At 40.1% G+C, this 13,398-nt stretch overlaps 1 protein-coding gene across 5 annotated transcripts in view; it reads right to left on the minus strand.

The window, feature by feature from the left end:
• Window positions 1-13,398, minus strand: part of LOC113030834 (teneurin-3) — a 132,220-nt gene that overhangs the window by 117,070 nt on the left and 1,752 nt on the right. For all 5 annotated transcript variants that reach the window (XM_026182631.2, XM_026182622.2, XM_026182613.2 and 2 more), the window contains exons 2-3: window positions 2,518-3,005; window positions 336-611 (exon numbers count right to left, since the gene is read on the minus strand). In XM_026182631.2, coding sequence (XP_026038416.1) covers window positions 336-611; window positions 2,518-2,788 — 547 coding nt within the window. In that variant the 5' untranslated portion in view covers window positions 2,789-3,005. The remainder of the gene's footprint in view (window positions 1-335; window positions 612-2,517; window positions 3,006-13,398) is intronic.

Below are 13,398 nucleotides of genomic sequence, written 5' to 3' on the forward strand. Positions count from 1 at the left end.
GAAACTTTATCAAACTCCTTTGCTTCCTGTGGAGCAGGACCAGGTGACTAGCAACTACTCAATCTGAAGGCCCGATTCCTTTCCGCATGCGGCAAGGAATCACGCCTTTGATCCAAACAAAGACAGCTGCAAATGCCTCTCAAGATACCAGCCCCACCAATCGCGTTTTCACATTGTTCCACCAATCAGAGCCTTGTCTCCAGCACCCACCATAATCCAACCTACTGCTGCTCTTTATACAGAGTGATTTCTCCCCCTTTGAAAAGCAATGAGGGTATGGGCTACAAACAAATAAGCATTTTAAGGTAAAATAATGAAACGTGTGCCTCACTCACCCATCTCATTGTCCGATTTATTGTCCATTTCGGTGTCAGTGAGTGTGAGCGCCGAGTTAGAGCGGCTGGAAAGGCATGAATTCTGCCCCGATTTTGCCCCTGTCCCCCAAAGAGTAATGGTACGTTCTGGTGATACAGGTTCATGGTTTTCGGTAACGACGGGTCCTCTGGAATAGCTGCTGAGTGGGTGGGAGAGGCCAGTCTCGGGGCAGAGAGCCAAGCCTCTGCGAGCCGGTGGCTCACAAATCCCGAGTTGCCTTAGCGAAAATGTCTGCCCTGTCAATGACAGAAGTAGTAAAGTTAACAAACCAAGCAACACCGTATTTAATAGCCATGAGCAGGGCTATTTAAAGAGAAAAAAAACAACAACAAAACTGTTAATCTAAGAGCATGGCGACAAGGCAGGGGGTAATTGCTAAATTAAAGCCTTAACAAGTTCCTCCAAAGCTACTTAACACTCATCAACTTATCAAGATCTACAACTGCATTTCTTTGACTCAAATCACACAAATAGTCTAATTAAAATTATAATAATTGCTATGTTTAAGATTACCAAGTTCCATTAGACAAATAGTCTGAAATCAATATCCTTGGATTAAATTACAGATAAAAAAAAAAGTAAAGATGCTAATCACCTAATTATTATGATAGTTTTTTCGAAACTGTTTAAGAGACTGTTTAACAATAAATCACAGCAATGCTCTAAATTAGTTTTGTCTCCATTTCACATTGCTTAAGGGTTTGCTTATTTCTGAAAATAAAAATTAACCTGCAATGCCTTTAAAAGAGTCTGCAGCATGTTTTCAATTGGTTTTAAATGATGCAGGCATGCTGCCAAAAAAACACAAAAACATCTTAGTTCACCTCAAAGTCCTTGAATTAAAAAGTTCATATTTCAGTTTCATTCATTGCATATTTGATTTTAACCATGAAATGAGCTGTATTTGCTTAGTAGATGCTTGTAGTCAGGCTCAAATATATATGTGTGTTCATCCAGAAACTGCTATAGCTCATTATTAATATTTAATGTAGAAATCATCATAGCTATAATGTATTTTATCTCCAGTATATTTTACCATTTCAAAATGAGACATTTTCATCAGCCTCTGATGTATTTAAAATGTTTTTTAAAATTTTAGTGAAATTCACACAGCTCGATTTTTGTCATATAAGCCATTTTAAAATGTACCAGGATTCTTATGCTATTGTGCTATACGCACAACACATAAAGAGCAACTAATTAACAAGAACATGTTCTTTTTCCATCATCAACATTAAATCTGACTTTTACTGTGATGATGTAAGAAACACTCGTTAAGGCTAAATGCCTGGATTTTAAAAAGAAATAAAGGAAACTACTCTTCTTCCCACAACTTCATCATAAATCCATTTATTCTAAAATGGACACCAATTAGCACCATGAAAATGTAAAAGTGTAATGGATAGTTTTTGTGATTGCAATCTTACGAGCCAAAGGAGTGCCATAAAATAGAATAAACTGCCCAAAGTTTTTAATTACAGAAATTACAGCAGTTTCTAACAGCCAATTAAAGAAGAGGGTTACTTATTGTACATTTTATCTTATTATTTTAACATAGTCCTGCAGGGCATGAGCATTTTATGAGGTCAGAGTAGGCCACTACATCACACTCAATAGGAATTCTCTGTAAAAGTTTAGAAATATAAATCTAATTTATGCTTTTGTTTGACATCCTTTAATTGTGTTTACTACTGTCTAGCATACTGGCGCCATATTGTTATTTCTTGTCAAGCTTGCAGAGATAAAGTGGGAGATAAAACTGTGGGATAACATTTATTAAACAAACAAGCAAAAAAATCCTTGCATGAGCATTCATTTACTAATGAGGTTTCACACTGTTAGACATCAGCAAATGAACATGGATATAAGGATTTTGTTCTTTGTGGTATTTACTAAAGTCTAACAACAACTGAAATCTAAGAGCTTCTTGTTCGATTTAGAAAAATGCCACTATAAGATGGAAGACTTTTTGCTACAATCATTTTTTTGTACCCGGTGCCTTTTAAATGATAAACTCTGATGACACTGGCCATGACGTTAAAAAATGACAGGCAATCCGCACCTCTCTGAGCTTACATTTTGTACATTCATCTAACAAATCCTGAAAAATCCCACAGAAGGACAACATTTGTTCTTGCTAACCTGGCCTTGTGTACTCTGCAGTTTCCTTATGGACCATCTCCTTGACTCTTCCTCCAAAGAGCATTCGTGAAGGGTCATGGTCAAAGGCCTGGAGCGTCTCACTGGAGCTGTAGGATTTCTGAGTGGGCACGCGGCAGGCTCCCTCGTCCCGGTCTGATGAGGAGGCGGTGTAACGGCGCTCTCGATCCTTGTCTCTCTCACAGTGTCTCTCTCGGTCTCTCTGGCTCTTGGACAGCGAGCAGAAAGGCCGCTGCTCCCTCACCCTTTCCATGCTGCCTGCATGCTGGGTATCCAACTCCGCTCCCCTTCACCACCGGCACTCTCCTGAGACACTCACCACTGGATTATTTCACTGCTTTACCCCCTCTCCTCTTCCTCCTGTGGCTTTGATTCTCGTCCTGTAACCGATTTCCCCCCAAACCCTCCTCCCCACTTCTGAACCTCTGTCGCCCACTTCTTCAGTCCATTCAGCCTTCCAGCCACTCTACCTGGAAAAGAGAGATGAGGAAAGGAAGTAAGGAGCTCAGATAACACTAATCCATCTGCTTCATCTTCTAAAGCACACACTTATCCCCTTCTCATGGCCCCACCCCCGACTCTACCCCCACACCCCTGAAACCTCACCCGTGAACTGATATATACCTCCTTAAGTTGACTTCGCCTCTTAAAAGATCACCTCTGTGTTGCATTTGCAGTCATGTTTATCTTCAGTGTGTTAACTCTAAATATTGTCCTTCAAAAACGTTCAATTCCAGTAATTTCAGTAAGCACTCTGTAAAAAAAAAAAGATTAAAAAAACAGTTTCTTCTTTTTTTAACTTGAAAGTTTAAAACTTTGCAATTTTCCACTGACAATGCTCCAAAGTTCACATTCTCCGAATGCAAAATTCTGCTTAAATGAAGGATAAATCAACAGGTTGACATGACTAGGAAAGCTTTTACTTTCATTATCACTTTAAAAAGACTTTTATTTAATTGATAAAATTAGAATGCCAAGCCTTTATATGAACATTCAATAAGTGTTACTATAAATGCACAGAAGAACAATGACAAGATTAAATATTTCTATCAAAATTCATATATATAGATATATATATGCTGGATAGCATATATATATATATATAGAGAGAGAGAGGAAAATAAAACTGTGCTTTTTTATCAATGTTGACGTTTTATACTTTTATACTGTATTTCCACATACACACAGATCATTTCAATTTACCATTTCTTAAGCTCCACATAATTTCTGCACCCACAACAATAAAGTGAAGGTAAACTGAACTTCATTTGAGGTACTAAAAAAATCATAACAGAAATCTTTTTTTTCCCAGAACAGTGCCTTTGTTACTTTGAATAGTCCACAAGTGGGCAAGAAGCAGCTATCACAAGAACCATTTAATCGGTTTAAATTAGCAGCAATGAAAGCTCTTCCAAAAATGAAAGCGTTTTTTTTTCTTTGTTTTGTTTTTGATCTCAGAGATTTAAAAAAAAATCCAGACACAGTGTCAAGAGACTGCAAGGTGATCAAGTCTTTATATTTGACAGATATTCATTTGCATATTTTAAACCAGTGTTTAATTTCATGCCTAAAATAGCAAAAAGACTACCTTTCTCTATTTACCATCCAGGGCAGACAGTAAAAGACTCTAATTTCATACAAAGACTTTGAACCAGCTTTGTTTCCCAAACTCTCACTGTAATATTTGACAACTACAAACACTGCACTAGCTATACATGCAGTTTGTCTCTGGCCACAGAAACATTAGATAAATTGGTGTTAAAAATCCTAACTTGTTAGAAATTCAGAGAAGACACTCTCACTCTGCTCTAAATGTGGACAAGGGGGATGAGAATGTGACTAATCCACAAAAAACCCTTGAGTGGAATGTGGATGGGAGCCGTGGTGTGTCAGAAGTGTTTATTACCAGCCATTTTCCACTGCTTCCTGAGACACACACACGGCGCAGAGTCACACATGCCACACACCACAATTTCATTTCTCTCTTGGCTGAGCTGTAAGACTTGAGTATCAGACTCCTTCTTTCCCCAAATGAGATCTACTTCGTTTCACATCAAGCATCAAAACCTTCCAATGAAGCCAGGATAGCGTACCGTCGCACGGCGAGATAGCACCAGCCCCAGAGAGACGTTCCAAAAACTGAAGCAGTTGCGGGTGGAGTACAGGATGCAGGGATAATGAAAACTGTGAGCTGTTCTAGGCCTCTTAAACTTATTTTTCCCCCCTTCTCCCTGAGTTGCTTCATATCGCTCTGTTCCCCCGATGGGCTGAGATGCAATCAGTGACACACTCTCTTGTAAGGCTGACACTCAACACTCAACACTCCCCCCCACGCACTTGTTTTACGATGCCACAGGCCATCTCAATCACATCTCATCACTTTCAGGAAATTGTACACACCCGTCCAGATTGGCAGATTAATGCACAGGATGCGTCCAAGCGGACACGCCCAGAAGCCTCCTTGATTGCAAACTCCCCCTTCTTTATGGACTTGTAAGAAGATTCGGTATCTGAAAAACAGCTAATGCCACAAGTCTTACCCACTGAGCCACAAGCGACCACTATAGGAGGAATTAGATTTGTGTCCTAATCAGCCTACAAGCCCTTAAGTGACCAGGCATGTCCCCATAAACATTCCTCTATTACTCTGAGGACTCAAAGATGCCATCTTCTTCACAGCTCATCCTAGTGTCCTGCTTCGCTTTGTTTCCTCACAGCACACGGGGACACTAACGGTTCATTCGTTACAGTTTAAAATATGTACAAGAAGTCACAGAGGCTCTTAAGAGAATTCTGTTTTTCTTACACACTTTAAGTTTCAGAGGTTTTAAGTATAGTGCAGTATAAACTAGACTATGTAGTATGCATTTACTACATAAAATCTGCCTCTGGCTACCCTACTGAGAGTACATACTAGTGTACACCAGCTCTGTTTGATTAAATGAGGAGAACCTTTAGGGTTCATTATGAATCAAAAATCCTCGGTACATTCCCCGCCCTAAAAAAAAAAAACTTTTCTGTATCATTCACTTCTACATTCCCTTTTACCTTTGATCATGCAGTTGAATCAGGACAGTTAGTCACCCATGACCACTCGGTGGAACAGTCGACACTGCAAAATTAGTGTCACACAGAGGTCCTCTTGCAAGCCAGTGAGGCACGGAAAAAGATAGTTCATGATGTACGCAGCTCAGCTCCACACACGTCCGAACGACTCCCGTGCCAGTTGAGTACGGTCCCCCCGACGCCTAGTACTGTCCTACACCTCTGCACTTTTTTGAAGCATAAACCATAAACCATCTGTATAATAAGGTGTGAAGACACGTGTCCAAGTCAACTGGTTCTTCAGGGCAGTTGAAGAGGTTTCTAATTGAGATTTACTTTTTCCACGTCTCCCGTTTAGTACTTTATTCATCAAAGATGACAGAGGGGATGTCTTATGTTACCAACAGATCAGGGCTGGGATTCAGAAGAGATGACCAAAGAGGAGAGAAACCTTTTAAGATTGGTTAAATAAGATGGTTTATAATGAATTAAATGAATGAGAAAAATGTTATCGGTACATTAATCATCAAAAACATAAAAGGATACTTTCTGATACTTCAAACAAGGATTGCTAAGGTGGATCAGTGACTTTCTAGACGCCACTGAATCACTGATCTCAAATATTACATAACTAATTATTGAAATGACAAAAAATAACCAGTATTTTTTTTCTTTCTTCAAAAACCGATTTGATTTAATCTTTGGTTCTAGCAGAATGCAGAATCATCCTCCTTTTAATCTGCATCTGACTGTGTGTTTTGATTGACAGCGACCTGACCAACCAACATCTGTCACCGCATTTCAATCCAAATGTTACTAAATTCTGATTATTGCATGTGAGTGCCAACAAAGCCAAGGCAAATGCAAAAGATAAAATAAAAACGAAATAAAATAAATAAATAACTCCGGTAAATAAATAAATCTCAGGTGAAATAACTAAAGCTGTTCCAACTTTAGCAGGAATAGACAGAAATATTAAGAAGACGAAAGTGCGCTCCTTTTCTAAGATATCTCAGAACTGATAAGCATGCAAAATTAGATTAATGAACACCTACACCAGCTTAAATTGAGCTGGCAGACACTGGTTACTTCAGCACACAAAGCAAAACAAGAGTAGCCACTGCTGACCAGAGTGCTGAAGTGGCAACTATTCACCAAGCCTTTGTCCGGTAATTATATTTCCGCAGGGCGGCTGTACGTATCAGCTCAGATCTCCCTGTTGGTGACCTCTGTAAATAATGATAATAAAGAGCGTACTTGTCGTTCCTAGTGTGTCCCTCCAAGACAATTCACCTGTCACCAAGTGGCCTGGCTGGCCCCTCAACTCCCCCCAAACCCCCTCATCTTGTTGTTGGCCGTTTGCCGGAGCACAGATCAGACGGCTCTCAGCCACGGGGAGTGGTGAGAGCAGTAGATGGAGCTTGTGGAGATCAGGGCTGGCTCTCTTCAACACAGCCAGCACCTCCAACAATAGCCGCCTCTGACAGCTTTGCATAATTCATCTTGTCGAGTCTCTCTCTCTTTCCTCTTCGACGCTCCTCTCTGCCTCTCCTCTTTCAGTTTCTCTTCAGTTCTTCTGCTTTTTTGTGCCTCCCAGCGCTTGGAGAAGGGGCGAGGGAGAACCAGGGCAGTGTTCCATCAGATGCTGCCTGTTTCCCCCTGACACTAGTGATTTTGGAGACACAGAAGTGTTTGTCTGCAGCGTGATGCCCAAACTCTGAATTCTGGATGCCATCTGAACCAGATTGTGTTCGTTTTTTATTGAGGCTCAATGCCTAAATTCCTCACTGCAACAAGAACTGTAGAACTATTACCTAAAAATACCCAGATCAGCATCAAAATTGTGATTTTTTTTTTTTCTTTAAGTGCTGACGTGAATCGTGGGGAATCTGACCAAATAGTGCTGATATGCCACAACGACATTTTGGTATAATTCAGTCTTTATAAATGTACAGCTTCAGAGAGAGAAAGGCAGTTAGGAAGTGGAGAAAAGACAGCAAACAAAATCATGACAGCATTTACCAGCAATTAAATTTTAGCTGCAGCTATATCCTTAGTATACATGGTGACGGATGAGCTTACCACCCTCGGTGCGACTCTTAGGAAACACGATAAAATCCTACTCCATGCTAGGTCTCTCGTCTCGGTGTATGATGCATATTCACAAGTAGAGTAAAGTGATGCAAATCTCTGGTACAGTCACTTCACATTATTCCAGGCACATGGAGCTTTAAGCTTCATCCCTCATAGTTGCAGCGCATTTAAAAGACAAACAGAGGTACTGTGACTATGAAAAATAAATCAAAAAAAGCTGAGCTGAACTCAAAGCGTTTTGTTTTCTTATTTTTCCTGCCTGTCTCTAAATCACAGCGGTCAACGTCTAATCTTAACCATTTTATTGTTCGCCTTTTGTGTGTTATATGTGTGTGTGTGTGTGTGTGTGTGTGTGTGTGTGTGTGTGTGTGTGTGTGTGTGTGTGTGTGTGTGTGTGAATTAAATAATAAAAAAAGCATGTGCCAGTCCCAGGATACAACACAATAAGCTGAGCGTGGATGTTTACAAATCCCTCAAATAATCCTTCACCTGTGACTCATGTGAGTTATATATTCATTGAATCTTTAGTGGGGAAATTGCAAGCACAGCCAGATTCATTTTTTAAAATGTAATTGCTAGGTGTGGACAATTGGAATATAAAAACCCAGAGCTTTATAATGTTTTTTTGCACTATCTCCTTGTATCTCAAATGGTAATAACGGGTTATTCAGTGAATTCGCACACACAGGCTACAGCATTTATCTGTATCCAAGGCTACAATTATTGAAGCCAGTTCTTATCAAAATAGGTGCTCCCTTCCATATCACACACCCAATTACACGAGACAGTCTTAATTCAATGAGCCACAGTTTGCTTTTCTCTCAAATTGGTATCACTGCAGTGTTATTTCAAATGGCGGATCTAAAGAAGTAATGATGTCCATGGTCATTCACTTAATTGAGAATCTTGCAAGACACTGTCAACAATTATCATCTAATACTCGCACAAAATGAATTGACTCCATTGCTGACAGACTTCTACCGTCCTGCAGCAATTTAAAGAGAAATCCATGATCGAGCCGCTGTTACGGAAATAAAATTAAATTGTAGCGATGCAGCTGCAGAGTAACGATGCAACAGAGAAATCAAAAAACAATTGAGGAGGGCTGAAAGAAGCCGTATCTGTCCACAACAGTAAACTTGTAAACAAAACATAATGGGTAACAACAAAAATGACGCTGACAAGAATAAAAACTTCATTGTAGACATCTTATTTATTTAGACTGGAGTGCATTGTTTAATTACAGATTATAAATCCAACATCAGTCTTGCCTGACAGTCTAATCTGGACATCTGTAGAACTACTGTAGCCAATCAACAAGCACTCAGAGAGTGGATGAAAATCATTACTCAAACTATATTTTAAATTCTGCAAGCATACAAACCTGGCAACCAGATAAAAATTCAAATGCGCAGAGATATTCTAAAGTGCTGACATTGGGTGTCATTCAAATGCATCTCACACGATTGTACCACAAACTAAACCTCCCTCTTTTAGGATGTGCAGGAGGAGATGGAATATACGCAGCAGTCACATAACAGCGCTAGACAACCGAAGAGTATAAGGGAAAGCTTCAATGGAGAATACTGCAATGGGAGCGCAATACTCAAGAGCTGCTGCAACTGCTGGAAAACATCAAATCTGACCAAACACAGACATAGTGCAGTAGCGGTTAGTCTTCATAGGCGTTACAAAATAAATCAATGTACCTACGCCAATACTACCGAATTAGAAGAAATTTTAAAGCACACAATGAAAACAATTTACAGAGAATAATAGGTAGAGAGCGTTTCTTCTTTAGACCAGTTGTGCCACATAAACCCTACAATACATAAAGAAACTGGAGGGTTTTATTCTCTTGTTGTCAGCTTTTTAAGGCGTATGTAGGTCATGATGGCACACGATCAGACTACTGAGAGACTGCAGGCCTTATAAAAGAAACATCAATCTGAAAATTCACCACATCACACTGGTTTTTCTACTTCCAGGGGTGAAACTTGTAGAATCTGGCCTGTAATGATCGGCCAAGCCTGAATTCTGAATGCACACTGCTCTCCGCTGGAAGTCAAAGATTGCTGACCTGTATACCATTACACCAAATCAGATGCACCAGTTTTACACTCTTCAATGCTCTGATATTCAATATTTTCTCCTTCACCCTGCTGACAATAAGGAGACAGAAATGTGTTACTGACTGGCTTCCCACATGAACTAGCACCTTTGCCTTGTCCCAATCATCGCTCTTCGTCACCCACCAGACCTGAGGCTTTCAGCATCAGAGAGGTCACGTCAACTGAATTATTGAGGCCATCAACCGGCTCCATCGACAACCGTAGCTGACGCCCAACTTCCCACTGGGCTGTCCAGGGGCCACAAAAGACCAGACCTAAGGCCCTTGGCAGATGGAAGCTATTCTGGGAAACCTTTTCCAGGATCGGTATTTCTTAATGCAAGTATAGCAAAACAGCAAAAGTCGTTTTTCTTTAGAATTTTGGCAACATGGACCACTGCGAGGGGAAGATAAAAAATTCTTCAATTTAAATAATGAATCGGTTTCATCAATATTTTAATGTGAGCTGGACAATACACAAGTATGACTCTAATAAGCTATAACATCCTTTAAAAATGTAACAATTCCTGACATCGTATTCAGATCCTTCGAATATAATGTCTGTAGTTCATGAAAGCCGAACCTAGACACCGCAGAGGTATTCGCTCAGAGCAATTTTCACAAGCAGAGAGCACAATGCATTTCTATTTTATTCTCCCTGTGACACAACTAAGCACATTTCTGTTTGGCTCTCCCCACCAGCCTCAGCCTGGAGCATGCAGCGAGAGTTGCACTGTTACAAAGTCAAGCCCACTCCTCAATCTTGCCACTTGGTCTTGACCCAGAAAGTCCAACGGAGCATGCTGAGCCATAAATGTTAATCTGTAGGTTACAACAGTGTGAAGTGGTGCTGCCCCCAGAGCTGGACCAGCAGGACAGCATCCTGTGGCTAATCGCAGGTGGCTTTCATCTCAGCCTGTTTCGGCCAAAAACCTCAAAACAAAACCAAGAGGTGTCATGCTTGAATAGTCCTTTTTCTTGATTTTAAGTAATCCATACAAAGCCAAGGGAACGGCTTTCACTTCATCACAAACAATTACCAGCTTGGCTGCTTTGTCTGAACGCCTACGCACAACATCACCACCAATGTATTTGCATGCATGTGTGCAATGAGATCCAGAATTCAGTTTGTGTTACGCACAACACATTAGGTCATGCAGTCAGCCTACAATAGCCATGAGCTGGGTAAAATAACTGTTCCTTTGAGAACATTCCTCTCTCCTCTCCAATCAGAATGCAATGGCAGGATTCACATTATACTAAGCAGATATTCAAGATGAAAAATACTAATTAAATCCATCTTTAGTGCTGATATAAAATGCCATTTATATTCCCGACTGTTTCAAGCCCTTCCCGATATCCATATTTTAATTTAATAAAACTTGGTTATGAATTGTAGAATAAAATGGTGTTATATAAAGAAAAAAAAGCATATACCGTATACCCCTGAAACAGCTTACATTTATGCCATGTTTCCCCCCCAACCCCCTCTCTCACGCAGCATACAATGTAGTTAAGGACCACAGTGGTAATGCATCAAGTGCTGTCACTAAATATCCCTACTCTAAGCACATTTCAAGAGCGTGCAATCTCTTCCCTCCCAAATGCTAGGGTGACTTTCAGCAATAATTTGGCAACTTGCGCAGACCACAAACAACTTTTCTTTAAATGGTAAACTTTGCTGCAGGAGTCACATCCCTGACAGTAATCCTCTGAGGTGAGGTCATTAAAGCACATATGCAAATCGGTCCGTCAATGGAGGTTTTGCCATCGCGACGCTTGGTTTCTTTAACTTTCTAAAGGCCTGAAGAATGCACCGTGGCATGCTTTACTTTCACGCCAACTATTCATCATGATGTCTGGCTATTCTCATGGGAGGAAAGGGAAAATGTACTCAGAGAGAAAACAGGTGAAAGAGACTACAGCAGACAATAGCCAGACAGGCTGTGTGTTAATAGTAACAGATTAGAGGGCAGCAATTATGTAAAGTAAATATGACATGGAACCGATCCGTTGAGCCCAGGGAACTGTGGGTAGTTTGTCAGGCTGCATTAACCTTCACGTGTTTGCTCTGATGTGTTGAAACAGGCGACTCGGCCATGCTGTTTGCCATATCAAATGTTATAATTCCTAAGGTCATCTTCCGAGCCACTGTCAGCATCTACAAGTAATATGATGAAATATTATAAGCGCAGGCCTGTGCATCGACTCTCCTTCCATATCTCTCATATCTTAGAGGAGTAATTTTTACAGATGGAGAGCAGTCATTTCGATTGCCCCTTAACAATCTATAAAACTGTTTAGGGGCAGTATTCAAGCGGCATTATCCCTAAAGGAGGCAGTTCTCATCACACAGAATATTAAATTCTCCACAGGAATAATGAAAGGGGAAATTACTTAAGGATAGGAACACAGAGTGGCAGTGTTATGTACACAGTTCTTCTAATATTTCTGAATTAATTAGATCATTTTGAGCTCCAAGCGTAGAAAAGAAAATAAATAAATAAATAAAATCAGAATTTCAAGGACTCTGCCGCATCAGAAACTGTAGTCACCTGCTTTGATTACTGGGCTTGAAGCAGCAATGAAGTTTAAAGCTGAGGTATTTGGCTAAAGCCTGAATAAGAGGGGTCACAGCAGAAAAGCCTAAATATCCCAGTTCCAGATGCGTAATCACCTGCCACATTATGGCAAAGCGTGTACTAGACAACTACAGTGGGTTATTGCTTTTCTCTGCAGAGCTGTGTAAAATATGTCGACAGCCTAATATTCACCAGGTCTGTTCTGACTCCAGGTGTGTTTCTGAAGACTGTAAACACAACACACTTCATTTATCAGGATGCTGCTGCAGTCACCAGAACATTAGTCATATAGATTGTTATGTCTTATTCAGAAAAGTCAATTTCAATTATTACCAGTGCCTTGAAAAAAGATAATACAAGCTGCACTCATGTTCTGGGGCCCTGCTACAAAAACACATGTTCAATATCACCCAATAAGTGTCACTGTAATGCATTTACAGGCTTACACAAGAAACACAGACTGTGTCTCTGCTGTTTGAAGCCTTTCTTTGTTGCTATGTGACCCGATGCAAAGCCAAAAGCTAAAGATTAGAAATATATTGATCGCTTATATACATATTTTTAAGTAATACGCCTCTGACTACCTATCTAATATCTAATCTTGCTGTTTTATTTCTGTTTCATATTATTTAAATTTTCATAGAAGTATTTCTTATGATTTACAAGAACAGCGGGAACAGTTCACCACTCAGGCCTGAAGTGGTGAAGATCTACACTGCTTTACTGTTCCAGTCCTTGACAGCAAATGGCCTCAACTGCTGCAGTTCCTCAATAGCACTCAGGACAATAGCAATAAATCACTTTAGCTGGACAGATATTCTTGTCCTTCTGGGCTATCATATGGACCCAGATGCATGTTTTTGCAGATTGCGTTTAGTCTGATCCCTGCCAGAGCGAAATCAGATCAACGTTTCTCTCTGCCTCATGCTAAGTGCTAAGACAAGTCATAATTCCACATTGCTGAGCCACATGGAAAGTTGAAATTAAACCATCTGATGTCTAAACTGTTGTATTTAATTAAAATAACTTCTT

The sequence above is a fragment of the Astatotilapia calliptera genome, chromosome 2, assembly GCF_964374335.1.
Source record: "Astatotilapia calliptera chromosome 2, fAstCal68.1, whole genome shotgun sequence".
In the NCBI taxonomy this organism is placed as follows: domain Eukaryota; kingdom Metazoa; phylum Chordata; class Actinopteri; order Cichliformes; family Cichlidae; genus Astatotilapia; species Astatotilapia calliptera.